This window comes from Euprymna scolopes, chromosome 3 (genome assembly GCF_053919585.1).
Source record: "Euprymna scolopes isolate OS-2025 chromosome 3, ASM5391958v1, whole genome shotgun sequence".
NCBI lineage: Eukaryota > Metazoa > Mollusca > Cephalopoda > Sepiida > Sepiolidae > Euprymna > Euprymna scolopes.
This window is the reverse complement of record NC_136484.1, coordinates 27,100,114-27,115,627: the sequence shown is the minus strand read 5'-3', so window position 1 is coordinate 27,115,627 and position 15,514 is coordinate 27,100,114. Positions and strand designations below refer to the sequence as shown.

At 30.8% G+C, this 15,514-nt stretch overlaps 1 protein-coding gene across 1 annotated transcript in view; it reads right to left on the bottom strand.

Annotated features, from left to right (window-relative positions):
• Positions 1–218: 218 nt before the first annotated feature.
• LOC145260730 (UDP-glucose 6-dehydrogenase-like) overlaps positions 219–15,514 on the bottom strand; it is a 235,275-nt gene continuing 219,979 nt past the window's right edge. Inside the window, exons 9-11 of the mRNA XM_080119102.1 lie at positions 15,128–15,168; positions 10,382–10,473; positions 219–5,511 (exon numbers count right to left, since the gene is read on the bottom strand). Of these exons, the coding sequence (XP_079975228.1) occupies positions 5,338–5,511; positions 10,382–10,473; positions 15,128–15,168 (307 nt within the window). The 3' untranslated portion in view covers positions 219–5,337. The remainder of the gene's footprint in view (positions 5,512–10,381; positions 10,474–15,127; positions 15,169–15,514) is intronic.

Below are 15,514 nucleotides of genomic sequence, written 5' to 3'. Positions count from 1 at the left end.
TTTCAATCCTCTCATCATGTTCTTCATCTCTCAACTTACAATCATTTCATTAACCCTTATTCTTGAGTGACCCTTGTTAAATGGTGATTCTTTTAGTTAAAATTTTATTTTAATTAAAAGTAAGTATAAATTAATAGATTTTTTGTTTTATAAAAACTCATTAACATTCATCTATAAGAGAATATATGAAAGAATTTCAACAAATATACAAGTATTCAAAAAAAAACAAAAATGTTTTATTCAAATCGATATTAGTCAGTTAAAAACAAAAAAGAAAAAAATATATTTTCGTTTGTACTTTCCCACATTTTTATCTTATTCTAAACCGAGATTCAATTTATATATATATACATATAAAATGAGACTGGATAAAAAATCTAATTAAATGAATGTTTTTTGTTTTTTTTTAATTATATTTGTCCTTTTTTTTGTTTGATTTGTCAACAAATGTTGTTGACATGAAGCAGATAAATATCTTCTTTTTTCCTGAGAAAACCAAAAATGATGATTGCATCAAAATGATAAGATAACCAGATTTCTGATTAATGGCTTAAAAGAAAAAAAAGAAAAAGAAAAAAAGAGCAGTTTTTTTGGCCAGATTCTAACAGCAAAAAGCTAATACATTACATGTGATATGTACATTAGGTTTAGATTTAGGCTAATCAGAATTTTATATATATTTTTCAATGACTTTCACATTAAACTGGAACACTTAAAACCTTGAAATTTATGGCATATTTCTAGTTTTCAATTGCTTTTTGAAGGACCAAGTTCCCATCAAATGTACCAAACTTGCAAACAAAATGGAGAAATACTTTAAGACTGTTTGTTTTGAAGTAAACAAATTTTTTTTTTTAAAAGTCGACTTTCACTTAAAACAAAAACAGAAGTCAATTTTAAATTGAAACTGCATATTTATTTTATTTTCATTTAATTTTATAAACATCTTTTTGCCAAGTAAATTCCCATGAATCATTAGCAGCAGCAGCTGTAGTAGTAGTAGTAGTAGTAGTAGTAGTAGTAGTGATAGTGTTTTTGATAAACATGAGAAAGACCTTTGTTTATTCATTAGTGAAATTGAGAGTGGCTCAATTGTCCAATTTGCAAAGATGAATCAGGGCTTTGTTAACATGTAAATGTTACAGATGTCACTCAGTTTGGCTCGGTTGCAATGCTCCCCTACAAAGTTTTTTGGTGCCATTTTGATTAGCCCTGATGATTTCCATCACAGAGATATCACATCGTCACTGAAAACTTTCCTTCATTACACCCTTACATCTTGTTTGCATGTCCACCTCTTAGTTCAAATAATATCCATTTTTAAATGCAACTGTCATTCATTTTTAGAACAGTGTCAGTTTATCTGAGTAGTTTATTAATATCATTTTTACATTTTCATTTATTTTTTTTTTTTTTAATAATGATAAAATAAAACAAACGAAACATTTTGATTCCACGGTTATTTTGGTGATCATGTTATACCACCAGATTCTGGGGATGAAACAGTGTTGAAGGAAATGTTTCAAATCTTTTGCAAATCATTCAAGTTTCATGGCTATATAAAAAGCAAAGGAAAGGCTATAAGATCGTATATTTTTAGTTTTTGTTTAAATTGATATCACAATGATTTAATGCATAGTTGTCCCATAATTAATTAATATGGTGCTCATTTAAAATTAAACCTATTTTAAAAAATTAAATTGCAGAAAAATTTTTATGATGTATGTACCCGTCATGGAACGAAGATGCCATTCTAAGAACTCACAAATTGATCAAGTAGCCTTTTTATAATATATATAAAAAATAAAAGAACAATATAAAATATATACTAATGCATATAGATTAAATCTGTATTTAATACGGATGTTACATAAAGTAGCGATGTAGGATAAGAAAACTTTATATGCATTAGTTTATGTTTTTATAGTGTTGTTCTTTTATTCTTTATTTTATATATAAGCTCCAAATCAATTTGTTGAACTTTGCATTATTCTGATAAGTCTCCTCTTTAAGAATCTAATTCTTTTATTTCTCCCAATATATATATATATATATATATATATATATATATATATATATAAAAATTTTTAATGATTTTTTAGCTATCTTAATAGGACATTGTAGCAATTACAAAGCTGATTTTGATCTTGATAGTTTAAATTGGGTTATCCCCCCTTATTAATCATGGTGGATCAAAACATAATATATTACTTCCTTATAAAATTTGATTTCCTTAATTAAAAAAAAAAAAAAAAAAACTTGATCAATTTACATAATTTTTGGAATATGACATCTTTATTACATGACTGGTGTGTACATCGTAAAGTTTTTTTAAACATTTTTCTGTATTTTTGTTTTGAAAATAAGTTTAATTTTAAATGTGCTAATGATATTTATGTTTGTCGAAATTTATTTGACAAAAAATAAAAACTTTAAGGAGATATTTGATACAAATTATTCAAAAGAAACAAAATTTTTCACTTTAATCTTATGCTGAGATGTATGATGGGAACATGATCCTTTTTTATAAAAAAAAAACAAACATAAATTCAACCTTTTATCAAAAAATTAATGTCTGGCTTTTAGACCCCAACATTGTTATTACCCATTTTTTTTAACGATATGCATAAATGAAAGGCACTTTTTTGTTGTAACATTTCAACCCAAAAATTGCTGACATAATTTTACAAAAAAAAAGTTACAAAAACTGAAATTTCAACAATTTTTTTTACTCATTTTCACAAATTGTAATTTTAAGGATTAAAAGAATTTAAATATTTTTGATGAGAAAAATGAATGATGGTACTTATTAGTTAAGAAATTGAGAATATTTCTAAAAATTATTTTTAAGATATGAATATGATAAGAAAAAATCTTAGTGTACGTTTATATAACAATTTTGAAAAAAAAAAAAAATCTTATTGTAATTTGTGATTTTTGTTGATCTTCAATCCTATATCTTTAAGTGTGTAAAGGAGAAAAGATTAAAGCTAAAATAAAACAGATTGATCTGGAGAAATTTTTAAAAAAAGTAAATAAATGTTAATAGTTTGTCTGAACAGACGTATTCAGTAATAAGACAAAAAAATGAAAACCAATTTTACAAAAAAAATATTTGAAATATTATACTTTGAAACATTTTATATTGTGAATACTCTTTTTATGGCAACTGTACTTTTTGGTGAAGGGGAATTATAGAATGAAAAAAAAAAGGTAAGATTAATAAGACCCTTAAGAAAGCCGTTTTTATATGAACAAAGTTGGAACTAATAGAGAAGAGAAAAGGGCTATTCACAAGATATATCAAAGAGACAGAACAAAAATGCTTTGCGGAATGACATCAAAATGGGCATATGGTCTTTAAATAAATATCAAGAAATCAAAAAGATTTATTCAAAGCATATTCTCGACAGAACATAGTTGCACATAGGAAATTAACTTTGATAATAATATTAAAATAAAACTTTTTTTGTTAAAGAGAAATAAAGAAGTGATTTTGATGAGCCAAAATTAATACATTAAAACTTTGATATGAATCGGACTCCACAAATATGCATACGAATGAAGACGGTACCAGATGAAAAATTTGGCAAAATTAATGGAATTAAAGGAATGATAGGATAGAATCAAGTTACATTTTATTTAATATCAGTTTAAAAAGTAATATCATCAAATATTACTACCAGATCAGAAAAATTGTGAGAGTCAACAATCCAGAAATCCTCTCCGTGTCCAACATATATAAATTATCCTTCAGGACAGGAGAAAGAGGTAGAAGCCACAAGAAAAAGAATATAAAGCTACCTTCCAGGTATGATTATTATTATATGTAATGAGCATGCCTATATCAATAAGGCAAAGAGTGTGTAATACATAAGAGTAATCTCCCTTATAACAAGGAGGGATATAGAGACGAGAGTCTAAGGTTTCTCTGGACATGCTCCAAAATTGTCCTCAAAGGTACAGAACTCTGAAAATAAAGCAGCTTAAAACAAAATGCATGGATTCTCTCATCATTTCAAGTTATCTCCATTGTTTGAGATTACCTCCCTTATTTTAGAACTTTCTAGTGTATAGATAACCTAAACAGTAATCTATGTTATTCTGAGTTATATATTGCTCTTTTACTGTTATTACAGTCAAATTTAATTAAGAAAAAGGTTATTTTGTAAAAATATAAACTTATACTATAAATCCTGCTAATAAGAATAATTTAGTAAGATGATCACTTTTTTTTAGATTGATATCTTCATGTGCTATGATTTATTTACTGACATTTCATTAACTATTATCCATAGTTTATATTATTGGAGCTCAACTACAGGATTTATTTTGTTACATATTTTATAATTTAAATAATTCATAAGTTATAAAATAAATTTATAATTCTTATTTGGTTTTACTCCATATTATTTGAAAATATTGTGTTATATTCCATAATACTATTTGAAAATATTCAATTGTATCCCATAACACAATTTCTAAATATTTAACCATATTCCATAATACTATTTAAATTATTCAACCATATTCTATAATACTATTTGAAATTATTCAATCATATTCAATAACACTATTTGAAATTATTTGATCATATTCTATAATACTATTTGAAATTATTTGATCATATTTCATAATACTATTTGAAAATATTCAATCATATTCCATGACATTATTTGGAACTATGTGGTTATATTTCATAACATTTGAAAATGTTATAGCAATTTTCACTTACATTATCATTTAAATGTGAAAACATTTTAACATGCATACAATAAAAAAAAAAAATTAAGTATATTTAATAATTATGACCATAAGGATTAATAATTTAAACCCACATCAAAATTATCTCCTTTATAATTTTGCTTTTGTTTTTTGTTTTTTTGTCCGAAAGGTTTATTGAATCAACTATAATCTGATTTTATTAGCATATTTATTATTTAACTTATCAAATGCTATGGTTTAAATTAGTCATTTAAGACATAAGTGGATCGATTAATCTCAGTTTTACTTTTCGCAGATCAGTAGATATGGCAATATGTTGTGGAAAATAAAAAAATAAAATTAAAAAATAATGACGACATTAGACCCAGTAATCTTATAAATGCCCTCTGAGAATAAGAAAAAACAAGATAAAGGAGAGATTCCCAGTGGGATTTACACACCACAAACGTTTCCTCTTCAGTAAAATGAAGAGCTTCAAAATATCGTAGTCCATATAAAAATCCGATTTTCAAAGCATGCACTCAAGTATCATACTATGAGATATATGGGAGCAAATCAATCTGTATCAGAGGTTTAAAAAGAATAATGGGACGGGGCAAAAAAATACTGTCTTTATGGCATAGTAGCAGCAATAGAACGGGATGCAGGCCACCTAGTAAGTCGCTTGCCTATAGTCTCTACTTGAAAACCAATATCTAATAACGCTGAATGGTTTAAAATTATTCGTCCATCAAAGACAAAAGCTGGCTTCAACATTGATTCATACAACTGCTTGTAGTCCAGATTCTGCAAAAAAGAAAAATAAATATTTATATGATAATAGTGATATATATTTGATGACGTATATTAAAAGGAAATTGAAATTAGAAAACAAGTTTGGTTATTGATTTACTGTTTCTGTTAACATTTTGCCCAATTTCATACTTTTCAAACTATTAAATGAAAAATAAAAATAGAAAAATAATGAAATTAAGGAATGTTAAAGAAAATTATAGCTTCTGATGCTAATATATATATATATATATATATATATATATAAAAGTGAACGTGTCTGGGTGTGTGTCTGTGTACATTTCCCTACGCAATAACTCTGTCAATTTTTAGTCTACAGACTCGAAATTTGATATGCAGGGTACTGAGATTTGGGAAAATCGATGTGATCAGTTTTTGGCCAGAAATTTGGCGATTAAGGGGTCAAAGTTGAACGATTTGACCTTTGAGAACTCTATCAAACTCCTCCGACAATTTTGGGTCTACGCACTTGAAATCTTAGATATAGGTTTCTTGGACATGGATCTAACTTAATAACTTGATTTGAGCCCAAAACAATAAATTTTAAGGGGTCAAAAAAGGGGTCAACGTTAAAATTTACCTCTGCGGTCTCTTCCAAATTACTCAGACAATTTCAGGTTTAAATATTTGAAATTTTACATAAAGGGTATTCAGAGATAGGGCAAGCTTTTTCATTAGTTTGGGTCGAAAATTTTTAGTTACCAATATATAAATGTATGTATGTATGTCAGTTTGCATGTCTGCCTTAAACTTTCAATAGAGACGACGGATTTTACCAAGATCAGTATCGTTTTAAAGTTCGACCTTTCATACGACAAATATCGAAAAATTGGCTAAAAACATTAATATCTTCCCCTTCAACTAGGCACTTTTCAACAGGGGAGGGGGTCACTTTTTTCGCCGATATTTCTGAAAGTTATCCTCTCCTTTAGTTTGTCTAGCCTTAATTTTTAAAAAATGTCACTTCCGGTTTGGCAGTGGTCGTAACAGCATAGATGTTAGGTTTTTACCCCGTTCTTTTCCTCCTTCGCAATACATGTTCGAGCCCGCCTTCCTACTTCCACATTTTTTTTTTTCTTTTTGTTCAACAGACACATCCGGGCAACGCTGGGCCGAAATGCTAGTATATATCTATAAAAGTGAACGTGTCTGTATCTGTGTGTGTGTGTGTGTGTGTCTGTCTACATTTCCCTATGCAATAACTATCAATTTTTAGTCTACAGACTCGAAATTTGATGTACAGGTTACTGAGATTTGGGAAAATCAATGTGATCGGTTTTTGGCCAGAAATTTGGCGATTAAGGGGTCAAAGTTGAACGATTTGACCTTTGAGAACTCTACCAAACTCCTCCGACAATTTGGGGTCTAAACTCTTGAAATCTTAGATATAGGTTCCTTTGACATGGATCTAACTTAATAACTTGCTTTGAGCTCAAAACAATAAATGTTAAGGGATCATAATAGGGGTCGAATTTCAAAAATTGACCGTTTCTTTCTTTTTTTTTTTTTTTGCTCAGCATACACCTCCAAACACCCGGGCAACGCCGGGCCGAAATGCTAGTAATGATAAAAGTTACAAAAAAAAATGAATAAATAAAAGTAAGAGGGAGTAAAAAAAAAAATTTTAATTGCAGATTAATGGCAAAATGATCTGTTTTAATTGAGTTTGATTTTAAGTAGTAAATTTTGTATGATGATTGCTACACTTCTGAGTGACCATGAAGTTAAATATTCCTGGGGGAAGACCATCTAATGGTGTGCATTTTTCAAGAATGAGTTTTGTTTTTAAATTTTTTAATCAAGGTCAAGAACCACTTAAGAATAAGGAGTAATCAGATGAAACAATTGTCAGTCGAAAGATGAGGAACAATCAATTGTATGAACTAAGTCTCATTACTTATACAGCGGTTTATGACAAGTATTTGTTGACATTAGGCAACTGTTGTAATTTGCAGAGTTCTGTGGTCAGAAGCCGTTGCAAAGATGCTTTGTTTAGGGAATTCCACCTGACGCTAGCCACATGGAGAAAGGAGGAAGAAAGGAAAACCTTTTTCTGCTGTGGTAGCAAAACAAGTTCATGCTGCAAATGTCTTACAAGGAGGAACCAGATATTGAAGCTCAGTCGTGATCCTGCCATGTAAATAGCAATAGAATAGAGAGAAACTACCAACATTTCTTCTGTAAGGAAAGAGATTATTCTTCACTAGATTTCAAAATCGATTTTGTATTCTTGTAATGTAGCTGGTGGGTGTGTGTGTGAGACAATATTGTCAGCGTATATTTAACGAGTATATTAACTTATGAGTGTTAAACCTTCTGATATGTGATTTGTCTAGTGTAGGTTTATGACAGTACATAAAATTTATGATCATCTTAACATTGTTGCAATCTGTGATTGCCTTGTATTCTTTATTGTGTGTTGATGTGTGTATACATATATTAACAGTTTATCGGCAAGGTATAAAAAAAAAAAAAAAAAAAAAAAAAGAGATGGATATTGTTGTTGATTGGAACGCCAGCAAAAACACTACCTCCAATACTCCTTCCATACTTTCTGAAATGTAAGGTGCTTTTTTCCAAAGTGAAAATGCTCATGGCTTATATTTTGAACTAATCATTTATTTCATGCTGGTTTACTTTTCAGAGTTGGCACACTTTATACAAGACTACATTTTGCTAAGTCGCTCCCTTCTGACTTCGACGGATGTCCTGTCCAAAAAACCCATCCGTCGGCTAAAGCACTGCATATCGAACTGATCTCCCGTGTAACTAAAACTTTGCGCATCAAAATCTATCTTTTCCATTACGCCATCACAACAAGTAGCCTAAAGATCCTTGCCAGGTTTTTGTCACATATCTCCGTTTATATTATTATTAGTTTAAATTCCATCTATTAAATTAACATTTGTGAGAACTACTAATTGTAAATATTTCAACTTAACATAACTTTTCACATTGATAACATTCCTTCTGATCTTTTACTTTAACCAATTATAATTATCGACCATAATAATGATTTCTGGTGTTTTCTGATAGACAATAACATAACATTCTGTCAGAATGTTATGTTATTAGTCTACCAGAAAACACCAGAAATCATTATTATTATGAAAAAAATTGTTCAGAGTAGCACCTTCCCAAATATGGCAGCAGTACTTCATTTTAGGACATATCTAACACATATTCATGGCGGATTGTATCTGAAGTCAGTTTCTGACGAGGTAGAGTGATGCAACTAATCTTCTACTGACCTTAGTTACAGACTGGATATACATCATTTTAGATTTGGAGTAAAATTCATTCCTAGAAGTTTTCCAAAATGAAGGGTTTCTCTAAAGAAAGAACCATTCATTTAAACTGGGGCAAAACAAGGATCTGAACACTGATGATAAAAAGGAGAGAAGTTTGATTTTAGAGATGATAAAAGTAATAAGCGCCCCCTCCTATCAGCACAATAGGTTTCAGATAAATAAAAAAAAAATGTTTTTAAATCAGTTGAATTTTGATCACCAGTATTTTTCAACATTGTCGTAGACATTTATGACTTGAAGAAACGATGATGCCAATTCAACTTTGGGTGCATTTTATTCTGTTAACTTATGTAACTATAAGTAACTGAATATAAGGTTTATCCATGACTCTTAAATTAGCAGATTGAACTGACACATAACCATCTCAGTCAATCAAAATATCACATGACTTATATTCTTCCATAGAATCATTATCAATTGGAAAATATTGAATGCCTTTCTGTTAACAAAAGTGAATATTGGGTGTTTTAGGCAAAGTCAAAATTTGACACCAAACAGACTGATTTCAAATAAGTAAAATTAGAGAGCAAACACTTCATGCATATCAGATTAGAATAAGATGATTGGGGGGGGGGGGGTAGAATAGAATAAAATTTGTAATGCAACAAGAGAAGACAAACAAATGTGCAATAAAAAAAAAAAAAAAAAGGTATCAACAACATTCACCCATCTCTAGAAATGATAGGAATATGCTTTTGACTCTTCATGGAGTATAATAAAGCCGTTTTCTTGTCTGTTTGTTCTAAATTTAAAATCCACTATTTCACAAATTAATTTTCATACTGAAAACAAACATATATACACTTTCATTACAACATGATTTCTACATATACTATATATTCATGGAAATCTACATTCAAAAAGTAACCTCATTCACATATTACACTGAAGAAAATTTATTTTAATAATTAGCTCTATGTTATTAATTACTTGTTGCAATATAATTGCTTTCATTGTTTTATTTAGAAATATTATTTAAAGTTGATTTATTTCATTTATTTTCAATTATTAGCCTACACCAGTTGCGTTTAAAAAAAAAAAATTTTTTTTAATTAAAAAAACGGAAGTTTATTTAAGTCGTGAGAGTTATTTCCCTTTTAAGGTATTTCCCATTTAATTTTCATAGACGAAAACTGATGTATTTTATGCTTCCATAAATTCGACATATGATCCACCTTCAGGAAAATTGTAAGAAATTAGGATATTCAGTGTATCTTAAATAGTAGGTGACTAAGCCCTCCATCTGCCAATAGTGTATATATGTGTGTGTGTGTGTGTGTGTGTGCATGCATTTACATTCTAGAGTATGTATATGAAATTAAAATAAAAACTACCTATTTCGATGAAAATGTGTAAATAACTAAAATGCATTGGGCAACTACAAACAATTTGGTATAGAATCTCAAATCTCTATCAAAGTCCTTTCCTTGGACAATTGAACTAAGACGTCAACAGTAGAATGTTAAACTTCAGTTCTGTTTCGCATCATTTAACTAATGAAACTCACGAGAATTCATAAACAATTTATGAAGAATTTAAATAGTTTTACTTACCACAAACTCATCCCATTCCGTGCAGATAACGATAGCATGGGCGCCATCCGCTGCCTTATAAGGACAGGAAAATATATTAACAAAATCTTTCACTGAAACGATAATTTAACAGTCATTTTTCAGAAATTGTTTTATGTTGATGGACAAAATTAATTCCTTTTACAAAAAGTAAAATCAAAATGTAAAACTACTAATCCTTATTCTAATTTTGATCCAAGTCCATTACATGATGTTGATTATATAGAAAATGTTAATCTGTTTAACAGTTCTTAAGAAATGGAATTCAATAAATATTGCTTGATTCAGGTCTAATAACTATGCATAAAATTTAATGAAAGCAGCACAATATGATTGAATGATTGACGATTTGAACTAGTCATTAATGTCTAATTGCCAGCAGATTTGTGTCACAGATAGTGTGAATTACATTATATGATGCGTTACATTAACACAATATATATACTAGATGCATACCTGTCTCAGGATGAGTAAAAAAAATTCCCAGGACAGTTGTATACAACTTATGTCCCCTTATTGAAATTAAGACAAAGATACTAAAACCTTATGTCTAGAATCCTCACTTCAATTCTAATAAAAATCCATTAAATGATTTTGATTATAGAAAATATTTAAAACTTATACGATCTTAAATTAAAATTCAGGGAATCTTGCTTGATTGTTGTCCAATGACTATGAATCAAATTCAATGTAAATCTGAAATATTTAAATTTGCAAATGAAAGGTTGTACTCATATTATGCACCCTAAGAACTTAATGGCTGGTTGATTGGTTGGTCGACCTTCTTTGGGTCATTTAATGCTGTATATCTTGAGTATTTTTTTTTTTTTTTGTCTTGTAAGTAAGGTTTTGAAGTGGGAATTGTTTAGAGTATTGAGTGGAGGTGTATAGTTCTTTTATGAAGTTTAGGAGTTCGTTTGAATTCATATTTGCCAGTTTTCTTATGAGAAGATCAAATTTTTGAAATTCAGAATTGGAAGTAGTTTGCAGTGGTTGAGTTACTCTTGAGTAAGGGCAGGCTGAATAGGAAATCTCAACAATTTTTCGGCTTCTGGGAATGAGATGTTCTGGGTGTGTTTAATTTTTGTTATCTATTTTTCTTTCTTCCATGCTTCATAGAATCTTGAGTCAGCTAAATGTTTGCCTTGGCAGTTCACACATTTCATTTGTTGGCAGGTGGCTTCCTGGTGGTCAGATCATCCATTTCATAATTTTTACATCAGTTCTTGCGGTTCCCAAACTTCTGGCAGTTGTAGCATCTAATTGGATTAGGAATATATATTTCCACTTTATTTATTATGTACCTGATCTTAATTTTGGTTGGTTGGATGTTTGGGAGAGTTAAATGTATGTGTTAATCTTTATTTCTTGATTGTTGTTCTTCATAGTGACTCTCTTTACTGTTACAAGCTGTTTTTTTTTTCAAGTTTTGTTTATTTTCATTTATTGTACAATTATCGAGTTCTTGGCTTTTCATCACTTCCTTTGATGTGTTGAGAGATTTATGGAGATATGCTTTTATTTTCATGTTGTGTAGGGGTTCTTTTATTTCTATATACTTGTTGTTTTTCATTTCTACTATCAAGGTATTGTTACGAGTTGTTTTGATTGATTTTATAGCAACATTCGTTGTGAGATATTTTCCTATTATGAAGGGTGAGAGTTTGCTGATGGGTTCGTCATCCACCAACTCTAGAACTATGTATGTTGGATAGTAAGTAGTTATTTCCTCCATTTCACTATGTCTGTACACGTATCAGATTCTGGGTATGGTCTTTTTTTTACTGTATTTCATAACTTTACTTGCAATGGCTTGCAATTTGTTTTAAGTGGCATATGTAAATTTTTTGTTTTTCATTGGCTGTGTTTCCCACCCACCTCAGAGCCCCATGAGCAGATGCACCTAGGGAAAAAACCATTCACCTAATAACATCAGGGATACATAACCAATATACTCATGCTAATGACTGATAATTTAAGATTCTTTCCCTGGGTTTTCATTCCCAAGATAATTACTCACAGAAAAGGAGTATGCGTACTTCCTCAGCAAGATTGATAGCCATTGTCCTGATTCAGATTTTGTATATCTGAGAAAGGGCTAACATGACTAGCCGTTTGGTTGGATCGGGCCCCTTCAACCGTCTGTCCAGCCCAGTAAGGGCCAAAGTGAAGTGTTGCAAGCCATATGATCTCTTTAGTTACCAAATCATGGGCTGCTCAGCCACAAGGATCCCATTTTTTAGCTTTACGAGTCGCCATCCACAGCCAACAGGTAATCTCATTGAAGGGGGTGGGAGTCTTACCCCTTAGCAGGGGGACAGACAGCATATTCTAATGCACCACTGACAGGGCCTCATAGGTTTGTATAGCAGTGTGGTCCTTTTTATATGATTTCATTATAAGTTCATTAAATTTGTTTTTATACATCTTTATGAACATTTCTAAATATGATTTTTTGCTTGCATATGTTTGGTTGGTCATCACGTTTGGTTTCTCAGCATCAGAAAACACATGCAAACTATTATAACAATCAAAGCTACTGAATAACGATAGAATATATATATATATTTTTTTTCAAGTAAGTTTCTATTTAACCCATAGTTAGGACTCTAACAGGTACTACCACTCTGGGTCAGAGTGGACCCAGAGGCAAGGGGGAGGGGGGGGGTCCATGGCAATTAAAGAAATGGCTCCACACTCCCCAAAGCCCGTAAGCTGGGGCCTTATCATCGGATATAGTTTAAAGTTATATCCAGGACCAGCTACTACTAGGACTACTATAACTAATAGTATGAGTAGTATAGCTGGCATTAGTTATACAGGGTGGAATGATAAAATTGTTGCCCTAGAAAAGATAACATAATTCCATTTCCATTTGATGAAAACCAGTTTTCTTTTTGTTACAGACGATCTTCTAGTTGGCTAGTTGTGTACAATTCCCAAATGCGATAAGAGCATAGTATTATGTTCGACAAGCGAGATCGGAGATGTGCCATTATACAACTCATGCTCTCTACCAATCCAAGTTATGATGACAGGACCATTGCCAGCACCCTTAACATGCAAATCCAGATGGTTCAACAGCTCAACAAAGTTTCCAGCCGCGGTTATGGTCTTTGGTGTGGTTTCAAGTGAGGGCCACATCATGCCACCTCACATCTTCAAAGTTGCTTGAAAGTCAACACCAAAATGTACCTGGATGTGCTGAAGAGTGTGGTGATCTTTTGGTGCAATCAGGTGGCTGCTGGCAGACTCTGGGTGTGGCTGCAGAACTCGACACTAGCCTACAAGCCCCAAAGAGACCCAGTCTTGCCTTCAGAAGGAGTGCTACAACTTCATATCCTTCTCTCACTTGCTCTCCTCACCTGACCTGGACTACATCGTTTGATCATATGTCGAGAACATCACCAACATGACCTCTCACGACACGAAAACCAGTCTGATCAAGGTTGGATTTTTTGGTTTTATATCAAGTTTTTTTTTTTGTTCTTATCTGGTCTTCCATCATCAGGTCTGTACTAAATGTTATAGTATTTTTATCATGGGAATCCTTTTGAGATGACCAGTTTATACATTCATTTATTTAAACTTTCTGTTTCACATATTAAGTGAGAAATTGCCGTGATGATCATAAAAAAGAACTTGTAAAGCACAAAAAAAAAAAAAAAAAAAAAAAACGGCAAAACCTGTGTTTATGTTTTTAGTTTTAATTGAATTTGAAGCCTTTAAACTTCCAAGCTAAACATAATTTCCGAAGTAAAGAATCATAATATGAGCATCTTATTGTAGATTCATGCAGAGTACGGGTATGGCAAAACAAAAATGGCATTATGTAGAAACCCGTCCCTAGTATGGTTGAAGTATAGTATGTTGAAACGAAAGTATTCCGTAAATGCGATCAAAAAGCATATAAGCAAAAGATGCCATTAAAACTGGGAAAATCCTAAAAGTTTCTTATTTATTGTCAGTGTGTCCAAAACAAATCATTGCCTGAGTCAATCACCACAGCAGATGTGTACAATAGGCAATAAGCACCACAAAATGACTTTTGTAAGGTTTTACGACCATAAGCAAACTGAAATAGAAAAAGTAGTATACTTATGTCCGTCTAGGCATCCGTAGATAGAAAGTAGGAAAGTGAATGATTGATTACTGTTTGTTTCTCACTCGATATTCATGTGTGTAAGCAAAGGCTATGTATAGAATTAAAGCATATGAAACAATAAATCAGTGCAAATGGGCTTGGATCATCTTAGATAAGTTGGTAAAAAATATTGGCCTCGTTATTCAGCAAGAAAAGAAACAGTCAAATTTGTTTTGTGCGTTGGTTTGACAGCATCTTGTTTAGTGCTTAACCATTCACTGTAAACCAATATTCCCATAATCCGAGAAACACAAGCGGACAGTCAATGAAATTGGCCAGCATTTATGAAGAGAGTGATTATTATCTTAAGAAATGAAAATGAAAGAACTAATGTCAAATGTATTTGCAGAAGAAGCAAACATGGACAATGTTGTTGGGAAAACATGTGGCAAATGTATTAATGTTCCTGGTCGCTTTGAGGAGGGGAAGAGGAGGAAATAATAAGAGTAACTATTGTGCTACAACTTGTGAGGTTAGTAGTGGGATCATACTGAATTATTATGAGGCATCTGCATTTACAACGATATTTCTTTTTTGTAAAAGGAAAAAATCATTATTTTATTAATATAAAGATAAATGCTTACCCTTTTCAGGTTCGTCTGTGATCATTGGATTCATCAAGTCACTAGAAATAAGTAGAAATATTAATTATAGAATTTAATACATTTTTCTCCTGTTTCATTTTCAGAAAAGCTTTAATTCACAAATAATTTGCCATCTCTATTAATGATTTAAACATTGATGATAAACAGGTTTTACAAACAAGCAAGATGCTTGCTAAAAGACAAGGCTATTAATACTATTTTTCTTTGGATAATTTTGATCTAGTTAAATGTTTATGCTAGCACACATTTTTTTTTCTTACATATCTTATTACAAATGCTTATATATATAATACAATGTGTTTATTATATAAACTATTAGAAAAGACATATTACAGAAAAAAAATGCATGAATACAGAGCACTGATG